This window comes from Ahaetulla prasina, chromosome 1, assembly GCF_028640845.1.
Source record: "Ahaetulla prasina isolate Xishuangbanna chromosome 1, ASM2864084v1, whole genome shotgun sequence".
In the NCBI taxonomy this organism is placed as follows: domain Eukaryota; kingdom Metazoa; phylum Chordata; class Lepidosauria; order Squamata; family Colubridae; genus Ahaetulla; species Ahaetulla prasina.
In genome coordinates, this window is record NC_080539.1 from 319505412 (window position 1) to 319531299 (window position 25888).

Consider the following 25888-nt stretch of genomic DNA (forward strand, 5'->3'; position numbering starts at 1 on the left):
TTGGGGAACTCTGAATTAGACAATACAAAATAAATATATATATAGTATCAGGCCCGGGCACATAACCAAGTCTTCACGGCCTGGCAAGAAACCATGAAAACCACCACCTCCCCACAAAAGAGGAGATTGGACACTAGACAAAAGTTATCTAGATTGTTTGGATCAAGTGATGGCCTTTTCAGGAGAGGACACACCACTACCTCCTTAAGAGCCAAAGGAACCGTTCCCTCCTTCAAAGAGTTATTAGTCACCACCCAGACTCAATCACCTGTCCCCTCCCAGGCCATCTTAACCAATCAGAAGGGACACTGATCTAATACAGAGGTGGCCAAACTAGCAGCCACAAAAGCCCTGTCCACTTCCTCAAATGCAGCAGGACCAAACTCACCTCAAATACCCTTGCAAGACTTCATTTTTGTAGCCTCTACTTGCACTGCCTTAAAGTTCAACATAGAGTGAATACAAGCAACTTTATCCTCTAAGTACACAGCATATTACCTCACAGAACCCTGCAAGTAAGTCCCAGTATTGTTCCCTTCAGGGAAGGACCTTGTCACCCAGAATAGGGGCCCTGGCAACTATCTGCAGATGCAATAGGAACAAAGAAATAATTATGTGATCATCTTCAGTGCCCATCATTTGCCAGCAGTACTTTAGGCACTTCTTATCCCACTTTAACTTCCTCAAAACCTCCATATACTATGAGGAGTGGTGGAACCGTGGGAGCAGAGGCTGCTCAGGCACAATCCAAGACAATACAATGCCACATTCCTATTCTACTTGGGAGCAAAAGAGAAAAACCATATGTTTTCTTCTCTGATAAGTCTAACTTCACTTAAGGCAGGGATGTCAAACTCAATTTCATTGAGGGCTGCATCAGGGTTGTGTTTGACCTTGGGGAGGGCAGGGTATGTGTGGCCAGGGAGGGCGTGGCTATCTCAGTGTCGCTCATGTCGGGGGCATCTGTGGTGGCCCAAGCACTCTGCCAGCAAAAATGGGCTTCCAAGTTCTGTTTTCGCCTGCAACGGCCTCCTGCAACCCTCTCTCAGCGAAAACAGAACTCAGGAGTGCTGCTGATAGCCCTCGCGATCTGTTTTTGCTGACACAAACACCACAGGCTAGATCTGGCCCACAGGGTCACCCTGGAAACCCCAACTTAAGGAATTTACTTTCAGTACTATTCACTATGCTTAAGACTAAGGTTAAAAATCTTAGCTAATTGGGTGAATGTTATTAGCTTTAATCTTGTTTTGTTTCAGCCAATGTCTTATGATTGAAGAAAACACATTCTAGGAAAAACCATATTATTCCACCCATTTTAGATTTCTCATCTAATTAGTGTAAGGTTCATGTTATGCTTGCTACAACACCAAAAACCTACTTTATTTTTTCTTATACTACACTAATCCTAAAACTTAAATTGAAAATCGAGTTTTAATCTCCTGTGATATTGTGAACAAACTGCAATATTTGCTCTTTTCTTTTTTTGCAGGTTAACAGTAGACGTTATTTAAGTAAGTTAATTTATTTTCTATGGGTTAAGCCTGGTAGATTGTGTGGGAGCTATTTTCTGTTAAAGATTATAATACTCAGCTCTTCTTTTTTTTTTTTTTTTTTTTTAGAAAGAGAGAAGAAGCTTGCCGGTGAGATTGCTGAACTAATTGAAGAGCGATGTAAATTAATGGAAAAACTCAGTCTCCACAAAAAAGAGGTAATTTCAATTATTTCACAGTTCAAATGTGAGCAAATAGGTATGGAAAGATAGGCTATTTATGAGCTTCACTATCAGAACTTGTTAGCAAAATGGCCAAATATGATGATGTAAATTATGCCCTTTTTTCTAATATAAGGATTGAGCTGAAAACAGAACAGAATGGTTTTGGCCTGGGCCATTTGGTGGTGGAGAGATTTAAGGATCAGAATCGGAATAGCTTGCTTGTTCCCATTCTTTTAAATTTCCTCAAGCCCAGAGAAAAGTTTAAAACGAGCCCTAAATAATCTGTCACTCTTTTTGGTAACATCAGTGTAAGGTCTCCTGCTCTAGTCAGAGCAGTAATTTTTTTACGTCCAACTTAGTAGAGATTTGCTATCTCCATGAATGGGATAACAAGGTGTCCATATATTCCCACATGCTCTTTTTTCCCCTAGTAAGGCTTATTTCAGCTTATTTTAGTGAGGCTTCTTCCTTGTTAGTATGGTTTAAGTTCCAATGTGTATTTATTGGGAGTTAAGATTTCTTAAACACAGGAAGTCATACCTTAAGAAATCTTGAAATAGGGAAGAATGATGAACTTACACCATCCATCCCTAGCAAAGGATTACTGAAACATTGTTCAGTAATTTCAATTAATGCTAAATCTAGATGCGCTACATTTCAACATCCCTTTTAACAAAGAACAAGAATTTTAACCTTCTCAATTCATGGTTGTCACATTTATCCCAATTATTGTATTTTTAGATTAAATTTAATTAATATATTTTTATTTGATGCTCAATACTGAATAGTTTCACTGTCAAACTTTTTGGGCATCAGTATGATTTGACTTATTTACTTTAGGTCAGTTCTATGGTTCCATTGTATTAGCAAACCATTTCTAAACAATGGCAAAGCTATGCTAAATATCCATAGAGATTAACTTTTGACTTAAGGAAATGAAGTATCTTCTTTCTTTTTCATTTTCTTTTCTTTTCCTTTTCCTAGTAATTAATGCTTTCCCCCTTTTTTCTTTTACTTAACCTCATTAGCCAGGATAGCTAGGAGAGCAGTAAGAATGCTCTACTTTAGTAGATGTATTCTTCAGTAACAAAAATGCTGAAATGGAGAACAATATGCTTGTAGCCAAATATATAATGTGTAAGAGTGTTTAATTCTCTCACAGCACATGAGTGATTATTCTGCCAAATGGAATGAATTAATTAACATTAATCAAGTTTTGCTGACCTTCAGAATCTAGGTCTTAATGAATAGAAAATGTTAAGTCTCTTATTATTTTGTCCTGCATTTGACAGGGTAAGGAATATAAGGAGTTTAAGAGGGACTTTCACTCGGATTTTGTCATCATAATTTCTAATTGTATCTTGTCTATAATAGTATCCATTTTAATAACTGAAATCTGATGCATTTCTGACTCACTAAATCAAATATTTTTCTGTACATATTATATCAGAAAGGCACATGAAACCAATTTTGCCTTCAGGGATGATGTGGAAGGAGCAGTGTTCCTGATGAAACTAAAAATAGTTAAATCTTTTATTTGAAATTTGGTTTTCATACTACAATATATCCCTAACATGTTATTCTTGAAAGGAAACTATGGCTTATAATTTTAATAAAGTTATTCAATATGTACAATGTCATATAAGTGGCTTGAGAATAATTAAACTTGAAATGATAAACAGTTTTAGACCAGTTTTTCTGAGAATTTATTAGAAACTGTTAGTTTTTGTGTTAAATAATTTTTCATTTGTGCAATCTCAGATTGCTTTTGGATCAGTCTGTCATTAAAAAGAATTAAAACAAATTATTTTGACCCATTGGAATAAAATGAGAAGTGCTGCTGTTCTTTCTTTGTTTCAAATTTAACATGATGTTCTTGTTCTAGTATGCAGAGTTAGAAAACACTCTGAAAGATGGCAGCTTTCTACAGGAGTCAACCATTGCATCAAATATTAAGGTAAAATTGGAAGAGAGAGAACTACTTGTGGGGTATTCTGGTTTCTGGTTCAAATATAACTATGCAGGTTTATTCAAAGGTCCCTTAGTATTTATTTGTGCTTACAACTAAGTAGTTTACAACTAAGTAGTTGTAAATGGAATTCCAATCCCACATAGTACAGTTAAAGATAGTTTATTACACAAATATTTGCTAAATACTATGCTCATTATTAAACGTCTCTTGCTTGAGCAGCATAATCAAGTTAACTTTTTCTCATGTAAAGGTAGAATCTAGAATGTTGAAAATTATAGCATTTCTAGCAAATAAGATTGAGGAAAAGATTTGAGCCATTTTGAAATAAATAAGGGAGCTTAAGCCATAATGTAAGGTGTTCAGGAAATGGATTATTAATATTCTCTAATATTAAAGGTCTAATTTATTATAGGTTCCTGAAATAAAATTAGGCTATAAATTAAGCAAGCTTGTATATAACTCTTGAGTCAACTTAGAGAATTTGATTAGATAGTCTTGAATTTGTCACTTTTATGACATATATATACAGCTTGATAAATTTGTATGGTTATATTTTATTTATGGGGCTGCTCCTAATTTATGATGATTAATTACAGCTAAAAGTTTTTAATAATTATTGTGTTCTAGATTACATGTATTTCTGAATGTCAGCATGTTTTAAAACTTGGTATTTTAGATAGAGTATGAAAAACTGAACGGTTCAAACTCAGCACTCAAGAATGAAATAGAACACTTAGAAAAAGAATTGAAAGAAGAGAAATCTAAACAATCAGAACAGGATGATTTGGTAAGTCTTCCATACAAAGTAAACTGAGGCAAAAAATATTACAATATAATTTGTCTATATCTTATTCTTTCATTTTTTTAAAAAATGGATATCTCATGGTTGATTCATTTTTGCTTATTTTGACAAAAGTAAAATATATTTGGAAGAAAAAATATTTCGCTGTTAGTTGCGAAGTCGTGTCCGACCCATTGTGACCCCATGGACTAAATTCCTCCAGGCTTTCCTGTCTTCTACCATCCTCTGGAGTCCATTAAAGCTCACACCTACTTCTTCAGGGACTCCATCCAGCTACCTCATTCTCTGTCATCCCTTTCTTTTTTTGCCCTCAATATTATAACATTTATATATATATATAAATGTTATATATTTATATAATATACAAGACATCACATTTTGCTTTTGTTTTAATTTTTTAACGTCTAATAATTTAGTTTCTTAAACATTTTTTATTTAATTATTTATCCTTGTGAGAGAATATGTCAAATATTATTTCTTGATACTTGGTAGTTGAAGATTAGAAAAAAGAAATAACAATATAATATTTTGAATGTTTTAATTTTCAACACAGTGCTTTTGATTAATTGATTCATTCTGTGTATATTTTTCTCAGAATTTATCTATGTTGTACTCAAGATACTCTATAAAAATAAATGCTAGTTGGAATTAGATTCTCTTATGTTAGTGGTATTCATAGTTTAGATAGACTCAGTATGGTCTCAGAATCTAACATTTTTTTTCTGTGTTAGTTACTTAGTTAGTTACACTAACTAGGTATCTACTAGGTAATCTTATGAGGAAACTCTGTAATTAAAGCAATATTTTGACGGCAATATAGGCCCTTGATCAAAGTGTTAAAATATTTTTAGAATATTTACTTTTAAAAGTATCTATTAATCTAAGGTCTTTGTTCAGTCTTGCACATTTTAAAAAAAATTGGCTCCAAAATACTTTGTTAGAAAGAGAGTGGATAAATGGCGGGACTAAGTATCACAGGATATTAAAAACTGAAATCTGGCTATCTCTATGACTAGAATGAATTATTTATTTCTTTTGGAAAATGGAGGAGTTACTATTTATCAAGTCAGAGTGTTGGGGGGCTTTTTTAAAAATATTAAAAATATTTTAAAAATATTTAAAACATTAAAGAGGAAAAGGTGAAAAGATTTCATGACAGTGACTGACTCTTTCATGTAATGTAATGGCATCCTAAAAATTGAAAATAATTTTGAACAATATTACCTAGATGAAAAAAAAATGTAATGGTAAACTAAAACATTCAGTGCTCAGACATTTTGAGTTGGCAATTTTAATTACATTGAAGAAAGTTTTATGTAAAAAAATGTTTAATGTTTTTGCAGATGGCTGAAATACAGAAAAGAAAGGCATCTTTAGAAAAAGAAGCAAAATCTATCCAGTTTCAAGTAGCTGAGGTAAGCCAGTATTTAACTTGATGTTTGTATGGGCAAGTGGGCATGCTTCAAAACAGTGTACTTGACAATGCTCTTTCTTTTCTCTCTAAAAAGTGATGTGGCTGATTGAGGAGTCAGTAGCATCCTTAGAAATAAAGCTGATTCTGGATGTTGATATTTGACAACTTGTTAATTTCCTATTTAACTTTAGAGGGTTTTTTTTAATGTAAAAGATCAAACAGGAAAGCTGAGCTTGACATGCACCAAAAATGTCTTATTTTATCCTCCTGGCATTGCTTGGATTCAATGTTTCAATACTCTCATAAATAGATTAACTCTCCTTAGTTTTCTGGCTTTGACAGTAATAAGGTATTTTTTTTGGGAAATAAGAATGCTTTGTTTATGTTCTGATATATTGTCTAGTACTTCAGATAAATCTGACCAAGATCATCCTTTTTAAAAAAATTGTTTTATTGAGTTTTTACAATTAAACAATTCTTATTCACTTCTTGTGCATGACTGTGACCATTTACATATCATCACACTAATATTCACCCATACTCTATACATTTTTACTAAGTCTACATTTTATTTTTTTCTCCTTTTTTCTATTTTTGATCCAATTGAACCATTTCTTCCATATTACGTAAAAATCTGAGTCCATCAATCCTTTCAATTCTAGTGTCATTTTATCCATTTCAGTGCAATCCAATACTTTTTAAATTATTAAATCTTCAGAGGGTATATTTGAGCTTCTCCAACATTGCGTGAAGGCCAATCTTGCCGCAGTTGCCATGTGTACAATGATACATGGTTTTTTTTCCATATTTCCTTTTCATTATTCCTAGAAGAAATAATTCTGGTGTGTATTCTAACTGGAAGCCTGTTACTTCCTGTATCCAACTATGTATTTTCATCCAATATTTTTTTTGTTTTGGAGCATAACCACCATGTATGAAAGAAGGTACTTTGCTTTTGTCTGCATTTCCAACAATTGGGATTTAAATTTGGGTATATTTTTGCCAATCTAGAAGGTGCCAAATACCAATGGTAAAACATTTTATATTGATTCTCTTTATATTTTGCCGATCTGGTTAATTTGTAATTTCCATTCCAAATTGTTTCCCAATCCCCTAATTCAATATTGTGCTGAACATTTTTTGCCCAAGCTATCATAGCTCCCTTTACTATGTCTTTGGCTCTATCAAATTCTAATAAATAGTTGTAAATTTTGGTTATTAATTTTTCTTCCGGGCCAATCAATATTTTATCCATTTGTTGTGGCAGCATTTCAATTCCATATGCATCTTTATATTTAATATATCATGATTTTAATTGCAAGTAAGGCCACCAGTCTATATTTATTCCCTGTTCTTCCAGTTCTTGCCTATTTTTTAAATTCCCCTGACTATCTAGGATTTCATTGTATTTGGCCATTTTGCTTATATCCAGGGTATTGGGATGAATCATTGCTTCCATCGTCAAGACCCAGCTAGGAATTTTCATATAATGTTTTTTCTTAATTTCTTGCCATGTTTGCATTAGAGCTTCTCGTACTTTATGTTGAAAAAAATATAAATGAGATTTATTCTCGCTGTCCCATAAGAAGGCATGCCATCCTTTTTTAAAATCATGTCCTTCTAGTGTAAATAATCTTTTGTTTCTCAAATTTATCCACTCGTTAACCCAAATTAAGATTGCTGCTTTATAATAAAATCGCCAGTCCGGGAGCCCTAGGCCACTTCTGCTTCTACTATCCTGAAGATCTGATAGTTTTATTCTTGCTTTTTTTCCCTGCTCATTTAAATTTTGTTGTAATTTGATTCAGCTCCGTGAAAAATTTCTTACCCAATTTTATGGTATGGTTTGGAAAAAAATATAGCAGTTTCGGTAAAATGTTCATTTTAATAGTTGCAATTCGACCTAATATAGAGAAATGTAATGCCCCCCATCTTTCCAAATCCACTTTTATTTTACATAATTGTCTTCCTTAATTGAAGAACATCTTGCTGTCAGCAAAATTCCTAGATATTTGATTTTTCTCGTACTCTCTAGTCTCAATTCTTTCTCTAATTCTTTTTCCTGTTGTGATGCTATATTTTTAACTATCTTTTTTTTTTTGCCTTATTGATTTAAAGGCCCGATATGTCCCCGTATTTTTCTATCTCCCGTATTAAGATGGGTCTTGTCTCCCTTGGGTCCTCCAAGAATACCAGATCGTTTGCAAACACCTTTAATTTATATTCTTCCCTTCTGATTTTAGTTCCTTTAATCTCTGGATTTGCTCTAATTTTCATCAATAGCGACTCTAATGTCAGAATGAAAAGCAGAGGTGACAATGGGCATCCTTGGCGAACTCCTTCATTTCAAATGTTCTTGTGATTTCTCCGTTTATTATTATACTTGTTTTTTGGGAAGAGTAATTCAAATTCAAACAATCATTTGTTCAAATTTGTTGCCGAATTTCATTTCTCTAATTTGTCTAATCATGTATTTCCAGTTTAAGTTATCGAATGCTTTTTGAGCATCCAGAAAAACAAGCGCAACTTGTTTCTCTGGATGTGCTTCGTAATACTCTAATATATTCAGTACTGTTCTTGTGTTATGTCTAATTTGTCTTGATGGGAGGAAACCATTTTGGTCGCAGTGAATAATCTCATTTAATATTTTTTTCATCCTTCTTGCTATTATAGCCATAAAGATCTTGTAATCTGCATTCAAAAGTGAAATTGGCCTGTAATTTTGAATTTGATTTGCTTCAGTACCTTCTTTCATGATCACTGTGATATATGCTTCTCTCCATGAGATAGGCATTTTTGTTTCCAATAAAACCTTATTATACAGTTCTAAAAGTATGGTTTCTACTAGTTCCCCTATGTTTTTATAAAATTCTCCTGGTAAACCATCTGGTCCCGGGGTCTTATTGTTTTTTTCTCTTTGGATGCTTCTTTTAGCTCTCATTGTTATCTCCCTATTTAGTAACATTCTCTTTTCTTACTCCAAGGTGGGCATACTTTCCTCTTTTAAATAGTCATTTATTCTTTCTATCTCAATTTCATCCTGGTTGTATAAGTTCTTAAAGTATTTTAATACAATACTTTTAATTTCTTCTTCTTTGTTTTGTAAATTTCCTGCCTCGTCTTGTAATTGATGTATTATCCTACTTTCCCTTTCTTTTTTTAATTTATACGCCAACCAACTCCCCGGTTTATTTGCGTTTTCAAATTGATATTGTTTTGCATATTTAATGTTTTTAACGTGTTGTGTTTGTTCTATTACGTTTAATCTGGATTTCACTAATGTTAATTCTTCATTTAATTGTATATCACCTGGCCTAGTTTGAATTTTTTTTCTAGTTACTCTAATTCTTTCACTAGCATGTCCTGTTGTTTCCATTTTTCTTTATTCCTCTTTGACATATATGATATTGTTATTCCTCTTGTATACGCTTTTATTGTGCCCCATGGGTTCTGTAAAGAGGTGTGTTGTTTTTTATTAGATCGAGGAATAAAGTTAATTCCTTTTTAATCTTCCGCAAATATTCCTTCTCTTCTAGTATATGCGGGTTCAAAGTCCATCTTCTGATTTTCTTTTTTTGACCTCCATGTTAATCTCAAGGGATTAAGATCTGCCCAAATATTTGGGAGAATCTCTACAAGATCGTCCTTTTGTTATCCAAAGCATCTTATCTCCTTTTCAGAACTTAACCCATTGCTTAATCCCGTGTCATGAAAATACAGTGTTGTATAATATTCCTTTGCTTGAATAAAAGATTTGTGTATATTTCTTAGTAGCGTAGCCTAATAGGTCTTCCAGTAAGGAAGGCTAGAGCTATATTAGCACTACTTTGGAATCTTTCTACAATTTTTATCCCAGTATTTCTGGGGATTCATGTGGAAGGTACTGTTTTAAATTCAGTCAAAGACAATCAGACAAGTGACTGTTTATGAGTCAGAAGAATTGCATTTTCTGTGGTTGATTTTTCAAGACCACTGCCAATATGATACATTGCATTCTACGTATAAATAAGGTCCTTATTGATTTAAGGAAGGTGCTGCAACACTGTTAAATAAATAAATAAATTGATGCATGCATCTTTATGTGTCTCCATGTCATTTAGGCCAAAACCACATTAAAAGTACATGAAATTAACAGAGAGAGATTGAAGACATCACTGCAAGATTCAGTAGAGGAAAACAGACATCTTCATGAAAGTGAAAAACAAGTGTGTATTTTTCACTGACTCTATACATAGACTTTTATTCTTTAAACTGTTAAATATTGTAAGAAAAAGAAGAAATTCATCCAAAGGAAGAAGGCTTTGCAAAGCTTCTGCTTTTATAAGTAATTAAATTTTGAGACTTTGCTTTTTAGCAGATAAATTTATTCAGTACTGATGAAAAAAGTCCTTTGTGAAGCCATTTATAACCTATCTGGTGATTACTGGGCCAGTTGAAAGTGGAAAGAAGATCATATGTAGAAAAGGGAGTGGAGGGTGGAAATTATGTCTTCAAGCTCCTAACTCAGTTTTTACAATTCACTTTGTTTTTTGTTTGATTTATATCACATTTCTTCGATATAATATATGATTTTTCAAACTTCCCTCTCTAGTTATTACAAGAAGCTGAAGGATGGAATGAACGATTTAATGAACTAAATGAGCAGATAAAAATGTATGAATCATCTCAAGCAAATCTAGAGGAAGCTCTTAAAAATAAAGAAAGTCAAGTGAAGGTACACATATTTCTCATTTTTTTAGTATTGAGTGGTCAAGCAAAGAAAATTATAGCGATTGTTCTCAGAAAATTTATTCAACAGATTTTAAGGTAAATGCAAGTGGCTCTTTCAGAAATCAAATAAACCACTGGTAGTTGCAGATTTGTGACGCTTTCATGCTTTGGCTTCTGTTTTAAAAATCTCCATTGAATGGAAATATATAAATGGGAGGGGCCTCTTGTGGGGCCTCTTGTGGCTTGTGGCTCAACAGACTAATGCAGTCTGTTATTAACACAGCTGCCTGCAATTACTGCAGGTTCTAGTCCCACCAGGCCCAAGGTTGACTCAGCCTTCCATCCTTTATAAGGTAGGTAAAATGAGGATCCAGATTGTTGGGGGGCAGTAAGTTGACTTTGTATATAAATATACAAATAGGATGAAGACTATTGCTAACATAGTGTAAGCCGCCCTGAGTCTTCGGAGAAGGGCGGGATATAAATGCGAATAAAAAATAAATAAATTCATTTTTGCTAATGTTAACAGGGTCCTGACTTGCCACAGTCGTGCCTAAAAACTTTTTTCTCTCTCTTGGAAGAAGTTCTCAAATGAAGATTCACAGTACCCATAAAAGTGTAGTTTTGAGCATGAAACTTATTACCTTGATATTTGTTTAATAGAGTCCAAGATTCATTCATTGTCTTCCTCCCTCCCTCCCTCTCTTTATTCTAAAATACTACTTAGTCACTGACAGACTGTTTGCTAAGGATGAAAGACTGGAGCTGTGCAACAGGAGAGCATGATTCTGTGGGTGACAACCACAAGAATAATGATATAAAGAATGAAACAGAAAACGAGCAGGACTTGGGTAAAAATATTTTCAGATTTCAGATAGAAAACCACTGTCATTATAAACTTTGTCTTCAAAAAGAAATAAATTATAACGCATGTTTGTAGAGAATAGCCTATTTCATTCAAGGCAAAATGTTTTTTTCTCCAAAAGCTTTATATTAGTATATTTTGGATTTCTTAGGGCTACATGATGCTAAAATCAGAATAGTTTTTCTCAACATCATTCTTTGAAGTAAGATAAAAAGTGACAGTAAAATGGATGTCCTGTCTTCTTACACTTATACCCCAACTTCTTAAGCAGAAATTGCAGCATCCACTGGGGGTCAGCTACATTTACCTCTAAGGATGAACTAATGTTAAATGTTAAAGCCAAATGAGAAATTCTGTTGCTTCTCAGAAGCTTAATAAATAAATCGCTAATCCCTACATTCCTGTCTAAAGGCACATTAAAATGTTAAGGGAAAGGACAAAAAGAATATTTGTAGTGCTAGTGTTATTTTCATAAATCCAAGATTATTTCTCTGAGTTTTACTTTTTCTCTCGATTTCTTTGTAACCAGATGTTCCAGAAAAAGAAACAGTAAAGAAGCTAATTTATGCTGCGAAGGTAATTTGATAACATTGTGAAGATTTTAATTATTTTAAAATCTGTAAAGATTAGCATGTAAAAAAAGTTATTTGGACCATGAGAAAATATTTTATATATCAGGATGTTAATGAAATAAATATTTAAGCAATTTTAAGAAGTCACTTAAACTTTTTGGATTGATCCCAGAATTACAGAAGCTATTTGCTAAAGGAATTGATAACCAGTTACATCTCCAGTTAGGAGAAGAGCTAAGAAATTTTTTTCCCTTATTCAAGGTTCTTGAAAAGATGTTCTTAAGACTTGGGAATTTCCATTACAGTTAGGAAGTGCACTACAACTCTAGGTTACCTATTACATTAGAAGTTCCCAACTCTAAGACCCATCTTTTCAAGAACCTTTGGGAGGAGCTATACTTGTCAACATTGCCCTCCATTCTCCTTCAGAAAGAACATCACATGAATACAGCTCTGGATTCAGGCTAATTTTTAAATAGTATATTTAGAAACAAAACTATACATTGATCACATTTCATTTGAGAATGTTCCCTGCACTTGTAAATTACAGTACAGACAGAAAATAAGCTGGAATTAATATATTTGTTCTAGAGGTACAAATGTTTTCTTTTCTAGCAGTAATGATCTTACCTAGTTTATCTTTCTTCATTGTATAGCTAAATGCTCATTTAAAATCTGTGGAAACAGAAAGGAATCAAATATATTCAAAGTTAGGTGATGAAAAGAAAGCAAAAGAGGAACTTGCAGGTACAGTAATCACAATTTTTTTCATAGATTTTCAAATGAATTAAGCTGAATATGCTATTTTTAAAATTAAGGTTTTTGAAAGTGATACTTTAGAAAAAAATAATTCAATTCTTAGTTATTTCCTTCGCTAAATCTGCTTATGCACACACTGAGTAAATTGCAGATGAAAATTAAGTCCCTTTCTATGACTGGACATGTTGGATTTAGCTTTTTATAATAGCAGTTTTATTTAGATAATTAGGTATCTTTTAAATGAGAGTTATTCCCTGAGGTAAGATATTTTAAACAATTTCTCAGTTCTCATAAGAATCTAAATTTTAATGATTTTTTTAATGGTATTCTGCACTAATTATTTAGAAAACAGTTGTCATCTGCTCGAAAGTTAGTGAAGTTTTTTCCAAGTTGTCTGGTTTTTCTTTCCTTTTTCCTTTTTCTTTTGTCACGCCCAAAATCTTAATGGTAACGTCAGAATTGATAAAACTGAAATCAAGAATATTATTTTATTTTTTTATAGGAATGAATCTGTAAACACTGAAGCTAATAAAAGATGGACTAACACATTAAGGCAGAAAAAATAGATTTTTTTCTGTTTGTTCTCTTAAAATCAATAAACAGTAGTTGAATCTTCTTACAGATAGAATTTGAACTAGAGCAGGAAAAAAAATATTCTAATGGCTTTTGCCTTTACAGACTGATGAACAGTGGCTAGTAGTGAATGCTTTAGAGCTAGGACCTATAGTATGACCTGAACTTTCATCTAAATCATCTTAATAGATAAAGCTCTTCTCACTAATAACACTCTAAAGAGCATTATGTGCTGTGTTTTTATTGAATACATTGAAGCAGCATTCATTGTCTTTGTTGGAAAAAGAATATGAAGGCTTAGATTTAATAATTGGTGGTATACTGTTAATAGCAATAGCTCTTCCATCAGACATTTTCTATGACTGATCAATTCCACACATCAGCTATTTTGGCCCATTTCAATTATTTGAACATTAATATGTCACTGAATAACAGCTCTTTCCTGTTTTAAACTGATGTGTCCCTATGTAAGCCAACAGTAAAACTCAATCCTCAGATACATGTGGAAGTAAAAATTTTTTTTGCATTTTTGTAGTAGTACAAGTTATTTTTCAGCTACTAATATTAATATCATTATATTAATACTAATATTCAGGACAGTTTCTTTAAAAAGCTATAGCAATGTGTACCATATTGTGGAATAACAATAAAGCAGAATGAAATATTCCTGATCAAACTAAACCATTTGTTTTCAGAACGAGCACATTAAATTTCTGAGTTACAGTGTTATAGTTCCAATATTTGTACTTATTTCTTTATGACAGAACGGATTGAAAGACTACAAAAGGAACATGTCATTTTGCAATCAGAAAATATAGAGGTTCAAAATGAAATTCAAAAGCTTCAGCAAAAGCTTCAAGTCATGACAGAACTGTACCAAGAAAATGAAATGAATCTTCACAGGTATTACTTGGCAGTGGATTCATTGGTTAATAAATCACTCATTAATTTGTTACGGAATGTTATTTCTCTGTAATTGAATGTTTTTAATTTGTAGCACAATCTATAACCTAAATTTCTCAAATTATTTTACTAGTTTACTTTCTTGTGCCAATATTGAATAGACTGATATTAAATCTACAAGAGTTATTCAGTTACTCTAAATCCTACAGGTTACCTTAAAGGAAGTATTTTTACAACATTTATTTACTATGTTTTTTGGTTTATTGGAAATCATTTTAGAATACCAAATACTTATTTTGAGACCAGTATGATCAATCAGTGTCATACAAAGAACTGAATTTTGCTTTTGAATTTTTTCAAAAAGCTTACCTGAATGTAATTTCACTGTGTAGCCTGAATAGATAAAGAGCTTAGATACAGAAATTGAATATTTTTTGTGTCTGATTTTGCCAACCACTTAAAGAACATAGTGACACCAAATAGTGAGAGTTTTGTTTGTACACATAAACACACCGCATGCAACAAGGTTCTGCATTAAAACTTTTCAGAGTAAAATCATGCATCATTTAAAGAGACTATCCAAGTTCTTTCACTGCTCAATTCTATATTTTTATTTGGAAATTTCACATTTTTATAGAGTAAATTCTATAGTAAGCACAAGTGTTTTGCAGTTTTTATAGAATAGAATAGAATAGAATAGAATAGAATAGAATAGAATAGAATAGAATAGAATAGAATAGAATTTTTATTGGCCAGGTGTGATTGGACACACAAGGAATTTGTCTTGGTGCATATGCTCTCAGTGTACATAAAAGAAAAGATACCTTCATCAAGGTACAACATTTACAACACAGATGATGGTCATAGGGTACAATTTAACACTTAATGATACAATACTTAATGATAAGCATAGGGTACAAATAAGCAATCAGGAACAATCAATATCAATATAAATCATAAGGATTACCAGCAACAAAGTTACAGTCATACAGTCATAAGTGGAAAGAGATTGGTGATGGGAACAATGAGAAGATTACTAGTAGTGCAGATTTAGTAAATAGTTATCTTTACTTTATTTAGTAAATAGTCATCTATTATTAGAAATAATCATCTATTATATTATTAGAAATAGTCATCTATTATTAGAATTGCAAAACACAACAGAATTACCTTGCAAGTTCTTGAAAATAATTTTTGTGAAAGTGGCTTTTGTGAAAACGAAAAAAAAATAGTTATGACTAATGTAATATTTACTTTTTAAAAGAAAATTAACTGTAGAAGAAAAAGAACGTTTACAGAAAGAAGAAAAACTTTCCAAAGTCGATGAGAAAATTAATCATGCTGCTGAGGAACTGAATACTTATCGGTAATTTCACCAAGTATTATTATATTAAACAATTCCAAATTTTTGAAAAAGAAATAGAGATTAATTGGAAGAGCACCAATCTAGTATTGTACTTGAGATATTTTTAGTAGTGTTTATGTCAGAGGCCCACAGATCTATGACATAACATTAAACACCTATATTTGCTTTCAAAGATGCCCTTGCAAATTGAAAGGGAGGCCTACTCTTGCAAAGAGAACTCCCATCTCCATGTTGTGCATGTTGTCTGCAGGTTATGCATGTTGTAGTTATTTATGGTACATTCCCAACTAGTCTGGAGGACCATGGAATCCTAAGGCACAGCTGGGAAAGATGCAAGAGACTGCAATCAGAAAAGAGCCAGAAAAACCCTGTTGGGTCATAAAAGTTCCCTTCATCCTGTTAGATTTCATTCAGAATCTCTCTGGAAGAGGACAAAGGATTTAGATAACTGATGATTACTAAGAATCAGTTAGACAAATTATTTATTATACCTTTTTAAAATCACAAATACTAGCATGCTTATTTATTTTCAGCAGAGGAGATAATTCTGCTAAAGTTTATTCTTTTCACTTGATCATAAATAGGAGCACGTCATTCAAAGAAACTTCAGTTAAAAATAGTTCCATTCACAACAAGTCCTGTCACTTTTAGGAACAACTGAGTTTTTGCAAGCAAGGAAATTGCAAAAGGGAGGTTCTGATATGTTTGGTAGTTAGAGATATCTGATTGGTCTCCTTTTTCAATTGTCTTGCCAATTCATCTAGTTTTTTAAAAATAAAACCAATTTACTTACGTCTAAATTATTTAATAAAATTTTGCAACAATAATAACAGTTTCTCCTTGTAAATATTTTATAGGTATCGGGTAAAAGATCTTGAAGAAGAACTGGAAAGAACTGTTTGTTCTTATGAGAAACAAGTATGTATTTTCTTAATTGAAAAGTTTCTAAAAGTTTTTTTTTACCTCATATAACATGACTTAAGTTCATTGGCGTCTTTGAGGAGAAAAATGTTGTTTGAAATTACTTTTCAGTGCTGTTCTGAATTATTTCAATTGGGATTTTCTTTTATTCATATCCTTCCTTTCATTCAGGAGCTTATATCCACTTAATCATATTTAAAACTTCACAATGTAACTTTTTGTTTAACTAAAGGTATTATGTAACTACAACAGAGAAACTAAGGCTGAATTTCAAATGTACATGAAAGCAAATTGACATGACTTTTATTGAATCCTTTCAGTAAAATTTGTTGTCTGGTAAATATACACAGAAGTGTGGTTTTAATTGTTTTTGGTTTAGCGGCAGAGTTTTGTTGAAGTAACAACTTATTGTAGCTTTACCGCTTGTATTCTATTCTATAAAATACTTAAAATATTGTGTTCCATATTTGATTTCTGTTAAAAAGAACATATAAAATGTCATTCAGTTTGATTTTACTTCTAAATTAATGTATAGTTTTGTTTTAATAGATTAACTCACATGAGAAAAAAGCTCATGATAATTGGGTAAGTTAAAGCACTGTTTTACTGTCCATTTGAAAAAAATTACAGCATTGGTGTAGGGTGTTTTCAATAACAAAGGTTACATACATGTTCATCTGTTAGATTTTTTTTCTTAAAGACATATGATTGTTCTTTGTGGCTATAGATCAGTAGTGGGTTTCAATTTCAGCCGCTACTGGTTCACTCATGGGTGCGGGTGGACGGAGCCTCCCGGTGCCACCGCTACCGGTTCTCCCGATCCGCAGCAAACCGGTAGCAACCCACCACTGCTATAGATGTTTCAAAATGGCCCTGTTTCTTTACATTTTATGTTAAATTTTATTTTATTTATCAGATTTACAAACTGCCAATCTACCTCACCAAGATAGATAATATTTTTTTCACTTTTTCTTAATGCTTGGCTGTACTTTTAGAAAAAAAAAAGGCTTAACCATATTTCCTATAGCACATCAGAAGGAAAGCTCTAAAGATAGAGTAAAAAATAGAGTACTCATCAAAGCTTTCAAAAGTTTTCAGTGTAGAACTGCTACCCATACAGTTGAATACATATCTTCCCAGATTTTTAAAAAAAGATAAATCAAAAGTGCAATCTTAAAATCATTTTCTGTTTCTGGATGCTACGTACATTCTTCGCTGAATTATGACTTTCAAATCTATTTTCTTTAAATACCAATAGTCCCTATTTGTTAAAAAAGATTCTTTAAGCGAATTGTCTTTACTACTGTAACAGATGAAGGAATTATTTCCAAAACCAAATGTATATATAGGTGCCAAACTGTTATTTAGTAGTGCCCAGGATGGAGTTAGTACAATAATATGAAGATTGTTGCACTGATCCAGACATATAAAATTTTTGTTGTTGTTAGTTGCGAAGTCGTGTCCGACCCATTGCAACCCCATGGACAACATTCCTCCAGGCCTTCCTGTCCTCTACCATCCTCTGGAGTCCATTTAAACTCATGCCTACTGCTTCAGTGACTCCGTCCAGCCACCTCGTTCTCTCTCGTCCCCTTCTTCTTTTGCCTTCAATCTTTCCCAGCATTAGGCTCCTCTCCAGTGAGTCCTTCTTTCTCATTAGGTGGCCAAAGTATTTGAGTTTCATCTTCAGGATCTGGCCTTCGAAAGAGCAGTCAGGGTTGATCTCCTCTAGGACTGACTTGTTTGTTCACCTTGCAGTCCAAGGGACTCGCAGGAGTCTTCTCCAGCACCAGAGTTCAAAGGCCTCAATTCTTTGGCGCTCAACCTTTCTTATGGTCCAACCTTCACAGCCATACATTGCAACTGGGAAAACCATAGCTTTGACTATACGCACTTTTGTTGGCAGGGTGATATCTCTGCTTTTTAATACGCTGTCTAGATTTGCCATAGCTTTCCTCCCCAGGAGCAAGCGTCTTTTAATTTCTTGGCTGCAGTCCCCATCTGCGGTCATCTTGGAGCCCAGGAAAATAAAATCTGTCACTACCTCCATTTCTTCACCATCTATCTGCCAGGAATTGAGAGGGACGGATGCCATGATTTTAGTTTTCTTAATGTTGAGTTTCAAGCCAACTTTTGCACTCTCGTCCTTCACCCGCATCAAGAGACTCTTTAGTTCCTCTTCGCTTTCTGCCATTAGAGTGGTATCTGCATATCTGAGGTTGTTAATATTTCTTCCAGCAATCTTAATTCCAATTTTTGATTCATCTAGCCCCACCTTTCTCATGGTGTGTTCTGCATATAAGTTAAATAGGCAGGGTGATAGTATACAGCCTTGCCGGACTCCTTTCCCAATTTTGAACCAATCAGTGGTTCCGTGTCCAGTTCTCACTGTGGCTTCTTGACCCGCATACAGGTTTCTCAAGAGACAAATAAGATGGTCTGGTACTCCCATCTCTTTAAGAACTTGCCACAATTTGTTGTGATCCACACAATCAAAGGCTTTAGCATAGTCAATGAAGCAGAAGTAGATGTTTTTCTGGAACTCCCTAGCTTTCTCCACGATCCAGCGTATGTTGGCAATTTGATCTCTAGTTCCTCTGCCTCTACGAAATCCTGCCTGTACTTCTGGTAGTTCTCGATCCACATACTGCTGGAGCCTAGCTTGTAGGATTTTAAGCATAACCTTACTAGCATGTGAAATGAGTGCAATGGTGCGATAGTTTGAACATTCTTTGGCATTGCCTTTCTTATAAAAATAATAATATCCAAAGATAAGTACCCATGATAATATATGTGCATACCAGTTGCCTTACTTAATGCAGGAGTTCCATGAAGATGAATGGAGAAATTCTTAAAAGAAAGTAACAATGAAGAAGCAACAAACTATTTGATTCATACCTAATGCTAAAAGTATTTAGGCCTTTAGAGTGCACTGATACCTATAAAGCTTTAGAATTTGGACTTTTCTGGTTTACAGTTAACCTAAACACATTGGATTTGCATGCTTAATCTGATTGTTATTTAAAGTAATACATAGACTTAAAGGTAATTATTCTAGATTTAAGTAAAATTATTATATACTTGATTTTCAAAATATTTGTTGAACTTTCAAAAATTACAGCACGTTTATTTATTTAGACAAAATTCTGATATTTGCTATATATTTGAAGTTGACAGCCCGGGCAGCTGAAAGACAACTGAATGACATGAGAAAGGAAAATCTACACAGAAGACAAAAGTAAGTATAAAGATGTTCATGTGTAGAAGTTTTAGCATTAGCTCTAAACATAAGTTATTGTTGGGTTATTGTTTACTCCCTAGCATTATCCTTTTTATAACAGTAATTTTATTAAACATTACAATTAAAGGCTAACAATTGAAATAAACATAAAAGAAAAGAATAGAAAGTGCAGAAAGAAAAAAATAGAAAAGAAAAAAAATAACAGTACAGTAAAGAAAAAAATTATAGTATTTAAAGAAATTACTTCTTTCTTCATCACAAGTATAAATAATTTTCAAAATTTATCAACTTCTCTTAAAACAACAAATGATCTTTTCCTCCGTATCTCAACTCTTATTTATAAATAAATCCTGAAAGCCTTGTGTTCAGTCCTGATTAACAAAAGGAAGACCTCCCAAAAAGTCAATACATGGTTAGATCCAGGTGGTTATGAATGTGTTTTTGAACAAGGGGGTGATTCTGGGATAGTCCATCACTTCTTAAAGAAATCATGCCTGGATCTAACAGTTCTAGATAATCACCCAGTCTTCAACCTTCCATTTTTAGAGAGATGCTGTAGATACTGTAGTGGTGGTGACGCATCTTTCCTGGCCCTGGATGATCTCTTAGTGGCTTGATTTTATCAATCATGGTATCTTCCTAGACAGTTTCAGATTTGATAAAAGGGCCATGATGTTCACTTGACATTGATAGGGGAGGCGTATAGGCCTAAGTCCCTGCTTTGCAGTGGTACTTATTTTTCTCTCTCCACCACTATTTGACACTTACATAAAGCCACTGAATGAGGTCATCAATTGGGACAGAGTTAAGTATCATCAATATGCTGATAATATAAAGCTTTGTATCTGTATTCAGGGCTAGCCAAGTGATGCTGTCAAGTTTTGTACCTCGTGTCTGGAGGATGAAGTGGTGTGAATGGGAAAGCACAGGTTTTGGCTAAACCTAAGCAACTCAGAATGATTGTGAGATTTAGGACCCTCTCCCTTTCTGAAAACTAACCAGTTTTAGTTCTGTACGGAGTTGCACTCCTCGAGAAAAAACTGCTGTGCATTTTGGTGGTCGTCTTGAATTAGTGGGAGTAGATGCAGTGGGTCTTTCCACAAATTCTACTGTATGCCAGCTGCACTTGATTCTTAAACAGGAAGCCCTGCTCACAGTTCACTCATGCTTTGATCAGATTACACTTGGATTTTTGCAAATTGCGGACCATCCCGAAACCAGAATTAATCAGTAATGTACTGTTGTGTAGCCAGGACCATGACCACATAACAACACTACTACATGAGCTAAATTGGCTTTCTGTAGGCTTCTGGATACAGTTCATGGGCATACTTAAGATCACTTCATAGAACAGTGTTATTTAATGGTACTTGCTCTGTCATGTTTTCCTACCTTTCAGAACAGCATGTTCTATGACATTTGGAAGGCTCTGGTCTTCTGTCAGACTTTAAAAATGTATTTTCCCTTTTGTTCCTCCACCCTTCCAGTGAATGAGCCTGCTGGAAAATGGATTTGAGATTTTGGATATGTTGAGTGCTTCTGTTTGTGCTGTTTTTATATTATGTTTTATGTTTATTTTGTTTAGTTTTTAATCCTAAATTAGCTTTTCAAAATCATTTTGCAAGTTGGGAAGCCATCCAAATCATATGTATGTATAAATCATTGAATCAGCCAACGCCTGTGACCTATCTGAGGAACTGATTTTTCCTTTGCGGTAGAAAAACTAAATGGTCGAAGCCTTCATATGGAAGATGATAGCTTTTGTTCTTTTCTTTAGTTTGACAGAAATAGAATTTAAACACAACCTTTTGAAAAAAGATCCTTATGCTTATGATGATACAGCCACAGCATTTGGCAGAGGTATGGCATTTTATTTAATTTCCAGTGTACTTTAAAGAATTAAATTCCTTAATTTTTGAATAAATGTACCAAACTACCAATTCAAGTATAATTAACATTTGCATTTCATTGAATTACAATACCTAATTTCTCCCCCAGTGATTCTTAAATCAAACCTGCATACTTCCTTAAATGATTAGCAAAAACTAAGCTGTGTAATTGCAGGGCTAATAAGAAAAGTCAATCTATTGACTTTATTATGATCCAATTTAAACTTCAAATCTGAGCTGATAAATAATTGTTGTTCTATACACCCATTAACATTAACTTTGTGAATTTTAGTATTTTGTTTTAACTGTTCCAGAGCAGTCCCCATATGGACCCTCACCAATGGGCAGACCTTCATCTGAAACAAGAGCTTTTCTTTCCCCCCCAACCCTATTGGAGGGTCCCTTAAGACTTTCACCTGTGCTTCCAGGTGGAGGAGGAAGAGGTACACTTCTTAAATTTGAAAACTTAATGATTCTGGATTCTCTCTCCTCTTAGTCTATCCCTCCTTTCTTGGTAATAGTTCTTTAAAATCAACTTTAAAAAACCCTTTTCAGCTAAATTTGTATTATCTCTATAAATGGTCTCTAGCATGGAGCTGAGAGCAGTAATTCCATATATCCAACTTTATGTATTACATATTTTTATGGAAAACCTGCAGAAAGAAGGCTCCTGTTTAATGAAAGGATTTTTTTACACTTGTTCCTGACTGAAACTTTTTGTAAATCTTTGATCTACTAGTACCTGTGAAGCCATTTGCATAAAGATTAGTTTTGAAATCAATTTACTTTTTAAAAGTCCTAAACCAATACTGCTTATTCATTAGATTAATAAAAACAACCAAATGGTAGTTTTTAAAACTAAAATAAGTGAGATGAAAGGAAAAGCAGGTCATATTATCCTTATGTTACAATAAAATACTGTATGGGCTTTTCCATCTTAGATGGTTGATTGTGGCCTAAAGATGACTTTATAACTATTATACTTTTTTCCAAAACTTCTGGTATAAGACAGTCTGGAATGAACAAGTACCATATAATGAAGTAAGTAAGAGATCAACACCATGCCATGGTTTGAGAATCAGAATAAGATACTCAAACTGTTTACCTGCTTTTGAACTACAATTAATTAAAAATGAAAAGGTTGAATAAGGTTGAATATGGTTTCGGTTTCTTTTTCCTACCTGTTCAAAGTGCTTTATTTCTAATTCTTCTAAAATAAGAAAAACTCTTTTAACCTCTTTAAAAGATGTGATGGGTTTCTTGGAGGAGGTTGGGTTAGAGACAGAATTGAGCAATGTTTGTGTCAAAATACATAGTGATTGGGTTGATGAAAAGACTTCCTTCCTTCCTTTGCTTTACAAGAGGAATCTTAATATAATGTGGATTTTGTTTCAGGGTGATGGTGGTTTTCTAAGCAGCATCCTGACATGACTGAACAATTGCATATCTAAGACAAAGAGAATACTAAGGAAATTTGCAACTTTTGCAGACAGGACAAAACACAATAATACTCCTCGCTTTATCATACTTGCACTCTTCTACCCCATGTTAATACAAGTTTTTATATCCTGTTCATATATAAGCTTAAGGTCAATAGAACAATATAAACATAGGCAATTGTAGAAGCAGTGGCAGAAAAAAACACCCTGGTGAACTTTAGTGACGAAAAGTTTGAGTGTTTAACAGCAACTAAGAACATTCAAAGATTCACAGTATTTTTAGAGTTCTAGGCAGTTAACAAAAGTCTTAAGGGATATAAACAGACAGACTTTCAACAATGCATGTTTGTGGTCAGATAAAAGTTTTTATCTGAGAGCCATCTTGTTGTAGTGTTTAAGGCATCAGGCTAGAAAGTGTGTTCTAGTCCCAATTTAGACACAAAAAGGTTGCTGGGTGACCTTGGGCGAGTCATTTTTTCTCTAGCCCTAAGGAGGCAAAAGCAAACCACTTCTGAAAAACCTTGCCAAGAAAACTGAAGGGACTTATTTAGGCAATCTCAAAGACCTGGTCACTATTGATGAAAGAAATTAAAAGGCAGTCTTACTTGATCTCTGTTTGAAAGTCTGAATCTCTTCTGTGATGAGGAAAAGATCATGAGGAGGATGTATTACAGTAACAGGAAAAGGAAGGCGGAAAAAGTAAAGTAAAAGAAGGAAGAAAATATGAAGTAAAAAAGTAAAGTAAAATATAAAATATGATTTTGTCCTTTTCTAAAATCCATGATGACCATGAGTAAAACAAGGGCAAAGAAAATCTTCACTTCTTAAAGCTGAAGTAACATTATATAATAGAAAAGATACAGGAATATAACATTTCCGTAATAATATTGAAACCAAGTAATACTAAAAGAAGAGGTTTGTTAGAGCCATTTACAGACTGCCTTACAGTTAAAGTACACAATATATAAAATGTACGGTACATCACTCTGGTTTTTTTTAACATGTTCACTGGCCCAATCCTGATTAGAATATGCGTGGAAGTGGAAACACATGCCCTTTTTAAAAATTATATGATGAGTTCTTTAAAATTTAATGCCCAAAACATATGTGAATTTTCTAATTTCAGAGGTTTTACTGCTCTAGATTGGGCCAGTGGGTGTTTGCAGTGGATATAGAAAGTGTCAACTGTCCATTGGGATGTACAGCAAAAGAAACTCCTGGGAGTAAAACTTTACTGACAGATCCATATAGGCACAGACGCAGCAAAACCAGTTCTAAGGTGTTGAGGTGAAACCCAGCATAGTAGAACTTCCTTTTCCTTACTTGGGCCACCCAACGTCCACTGTCCACCAATCCAGGTTAAGCATTTTATTTTGGGGAAACAGACTGCACCTTTCGAAAGTCTTCAGTGTCTGACCTTGGGCTTGCGAAATTTTCTCAATCTGCAAATAACTCACGTAAATTCCTTTTCTCCCTCACAGCTTCCCACACATTCCAATCATATTCATGCCCCCCCTTATCTTTTTTGCAAAGTTCCCAGCGAAAGAATCGTCTTGTGAGTTTACACACCCGTTAAATTGCCAGGTTTTTGAGATGTACTCTGATTCCCCAAAAATAAGACCCAACCAGAAAATAAGTCCTAGCATGATTTTTCAGGATGCTCGTAATGTAGGCTCTACCCCCAAAATAAGCCCCAGTTAAGATTGTCAGCCAGATGGGTGCATTTAGTACGGTATTTCCCAAAAAATAAGACTTGACCAGAAAATAAGCCCTAAGGCGTCTTTCGGAGCAAAAATTAATATAAGACCCAGTCTTATTTTCGGGGAAACACAGTAAAAAAAATATCAGACTCAGATAAATTAGTTCAGAATTTTTCTACCTTTAACATATAAACTGTACAATTAATTGAAGTGTACAATAACGTGGTTGCATAAGTTTGCACACCCTTAAACTAATACTTTGTTGAAGCATCTTTTGATTTTATGACAGCATTCAGTCTTTTGGGGTGGGAGCATATCAGCATTGGCACCCCTTGTCTTTGGAATCTTTGCCCACTATGCCTTGCAAAAGCACTCCCAAGTTTGTCAGATTGCAAGGGCATCTCCTATTCACAACCCTCTTCAGGCCACCCTACAGATTTTCAATTGGACTCAGGCTTGGGCTCTGACGGGGCCATTCCAAAACTTTGATCTTCTTCTGGTGAAGCCATTCTTTGGTTGATTTGGTTGATTTGGTTGTTGTGGGATACTTTGGGTTGTTGTGATATGTTGAAATGTGAAATTCCTCTTCATCTTCAGTATTGTTGTGTCTGCGCCCCCCGAGCCGGGCCTGCTGCCCGAAAGTGACTTGGACAGTGAGGGGGAAGGGCCGTCAGGACTTGCCTTGGGAGCACCGGCTTGCCTGGCTCAGCTCCAGGAGCCAGAAACAGGCCAGGTGGAAGAGATAACGAGGCCTCCATCCCCTGACTCTTCCGCCCACAGGCCACGCCTGCAGACCCAGCTGATGGCAGTCAGGCTTGGTTTCGTAGGCAGGAGAGGAGGGAACAACAGAAGCAAGGGTGGGGCAGGTCTAGGAAGTGCTGAGTCATGGAGCCACACCCCACAGGATATAAAAGGCAGCCAGAGCTGCTGTGTCTCTTTGTAACAGGCAAATCCACTGATTAAGAGCTGAAGTTTGTTTCTAGGTGTCACCAGCATCATAGAAGATAACGGAGGCTCTTGGCAGACGCGGGCTATTCTACTGCCA

The 25888-nt window shown here is 34.1% G+C and overlaps 1 protein-coding gene across 2 annotated transcripts in view; it reads left to right on the top strand.

The window, feature by feature from the left end:
- Nucleotides 1-25888, top strand: part of MIA2 (MIA SH3 domain ER export factor 2) — a 63055-nt gene that overhangs the window by 29391 nt on the left and 7776 nt on the right. For both annotated transcript variants that reach the window (XM_058162303.1, XM_058162305.1), the window contains 17 exons: nucleotides 1493-1514; nucleotides 1623-1711; nucleotides 3603-3674; nucleotides 4366-4476; nucleotides 5835-5906; nucleotides 10006-10110; nucleotides 10497-10619; nucleotides 11343-11466; nucleotides 12010-12056; nucleotides 12709-12799; nucleotides 14149-14287; nucleotides 15552-15653; nucleotides 16511-16571; nucleotides 17124-17159; nucleotides 19745-19812; nucleotides 21593-21675; nucleotides 22019-22147. In XM_058162303.1, coding sequence (XP_058018286.1) covers nucleotides 1493-1514; nucleotides 1623-1711; nucleotides 3603-3674; nucleotides 4366-4476; nucleotides 5835-5906; nucleotides 10006-10110; nucleotides 10497-10619; nucleotides 11343-11466; nucleotides 12010-12056; nucleotides 12709-12799; nucleotides 14149-14287; nucleotides 15552-15653; nucleotides 16511-16571; nucleotides 17124-17159; nucleotides 19745-19812; nucleotides 21593-21675; nucleotides 22019-22147 — 1474 coding nt within the window. The remainder of the gene's footprint in view (nucleotides 1-1492; nucleotides 1515-1622; nucleotides 1712-3602; nucleotides 3675-4365; nucleotides 4477-5834; nucleotides 5907-10005; nucleotides 10111-10496; nucleotides 10620-11342; nucleotides 11467-12009; nucleotides 12057-12708; nucleotides 12800-14148; nucleotides 14288-15551; nucleotides 15654-16510; nucleotides 16572-17123; nucleotides 17160-19744; nucleotides 19813-21592; nucleotides 21676-22018; nucleotides 22148-25888) is intronic.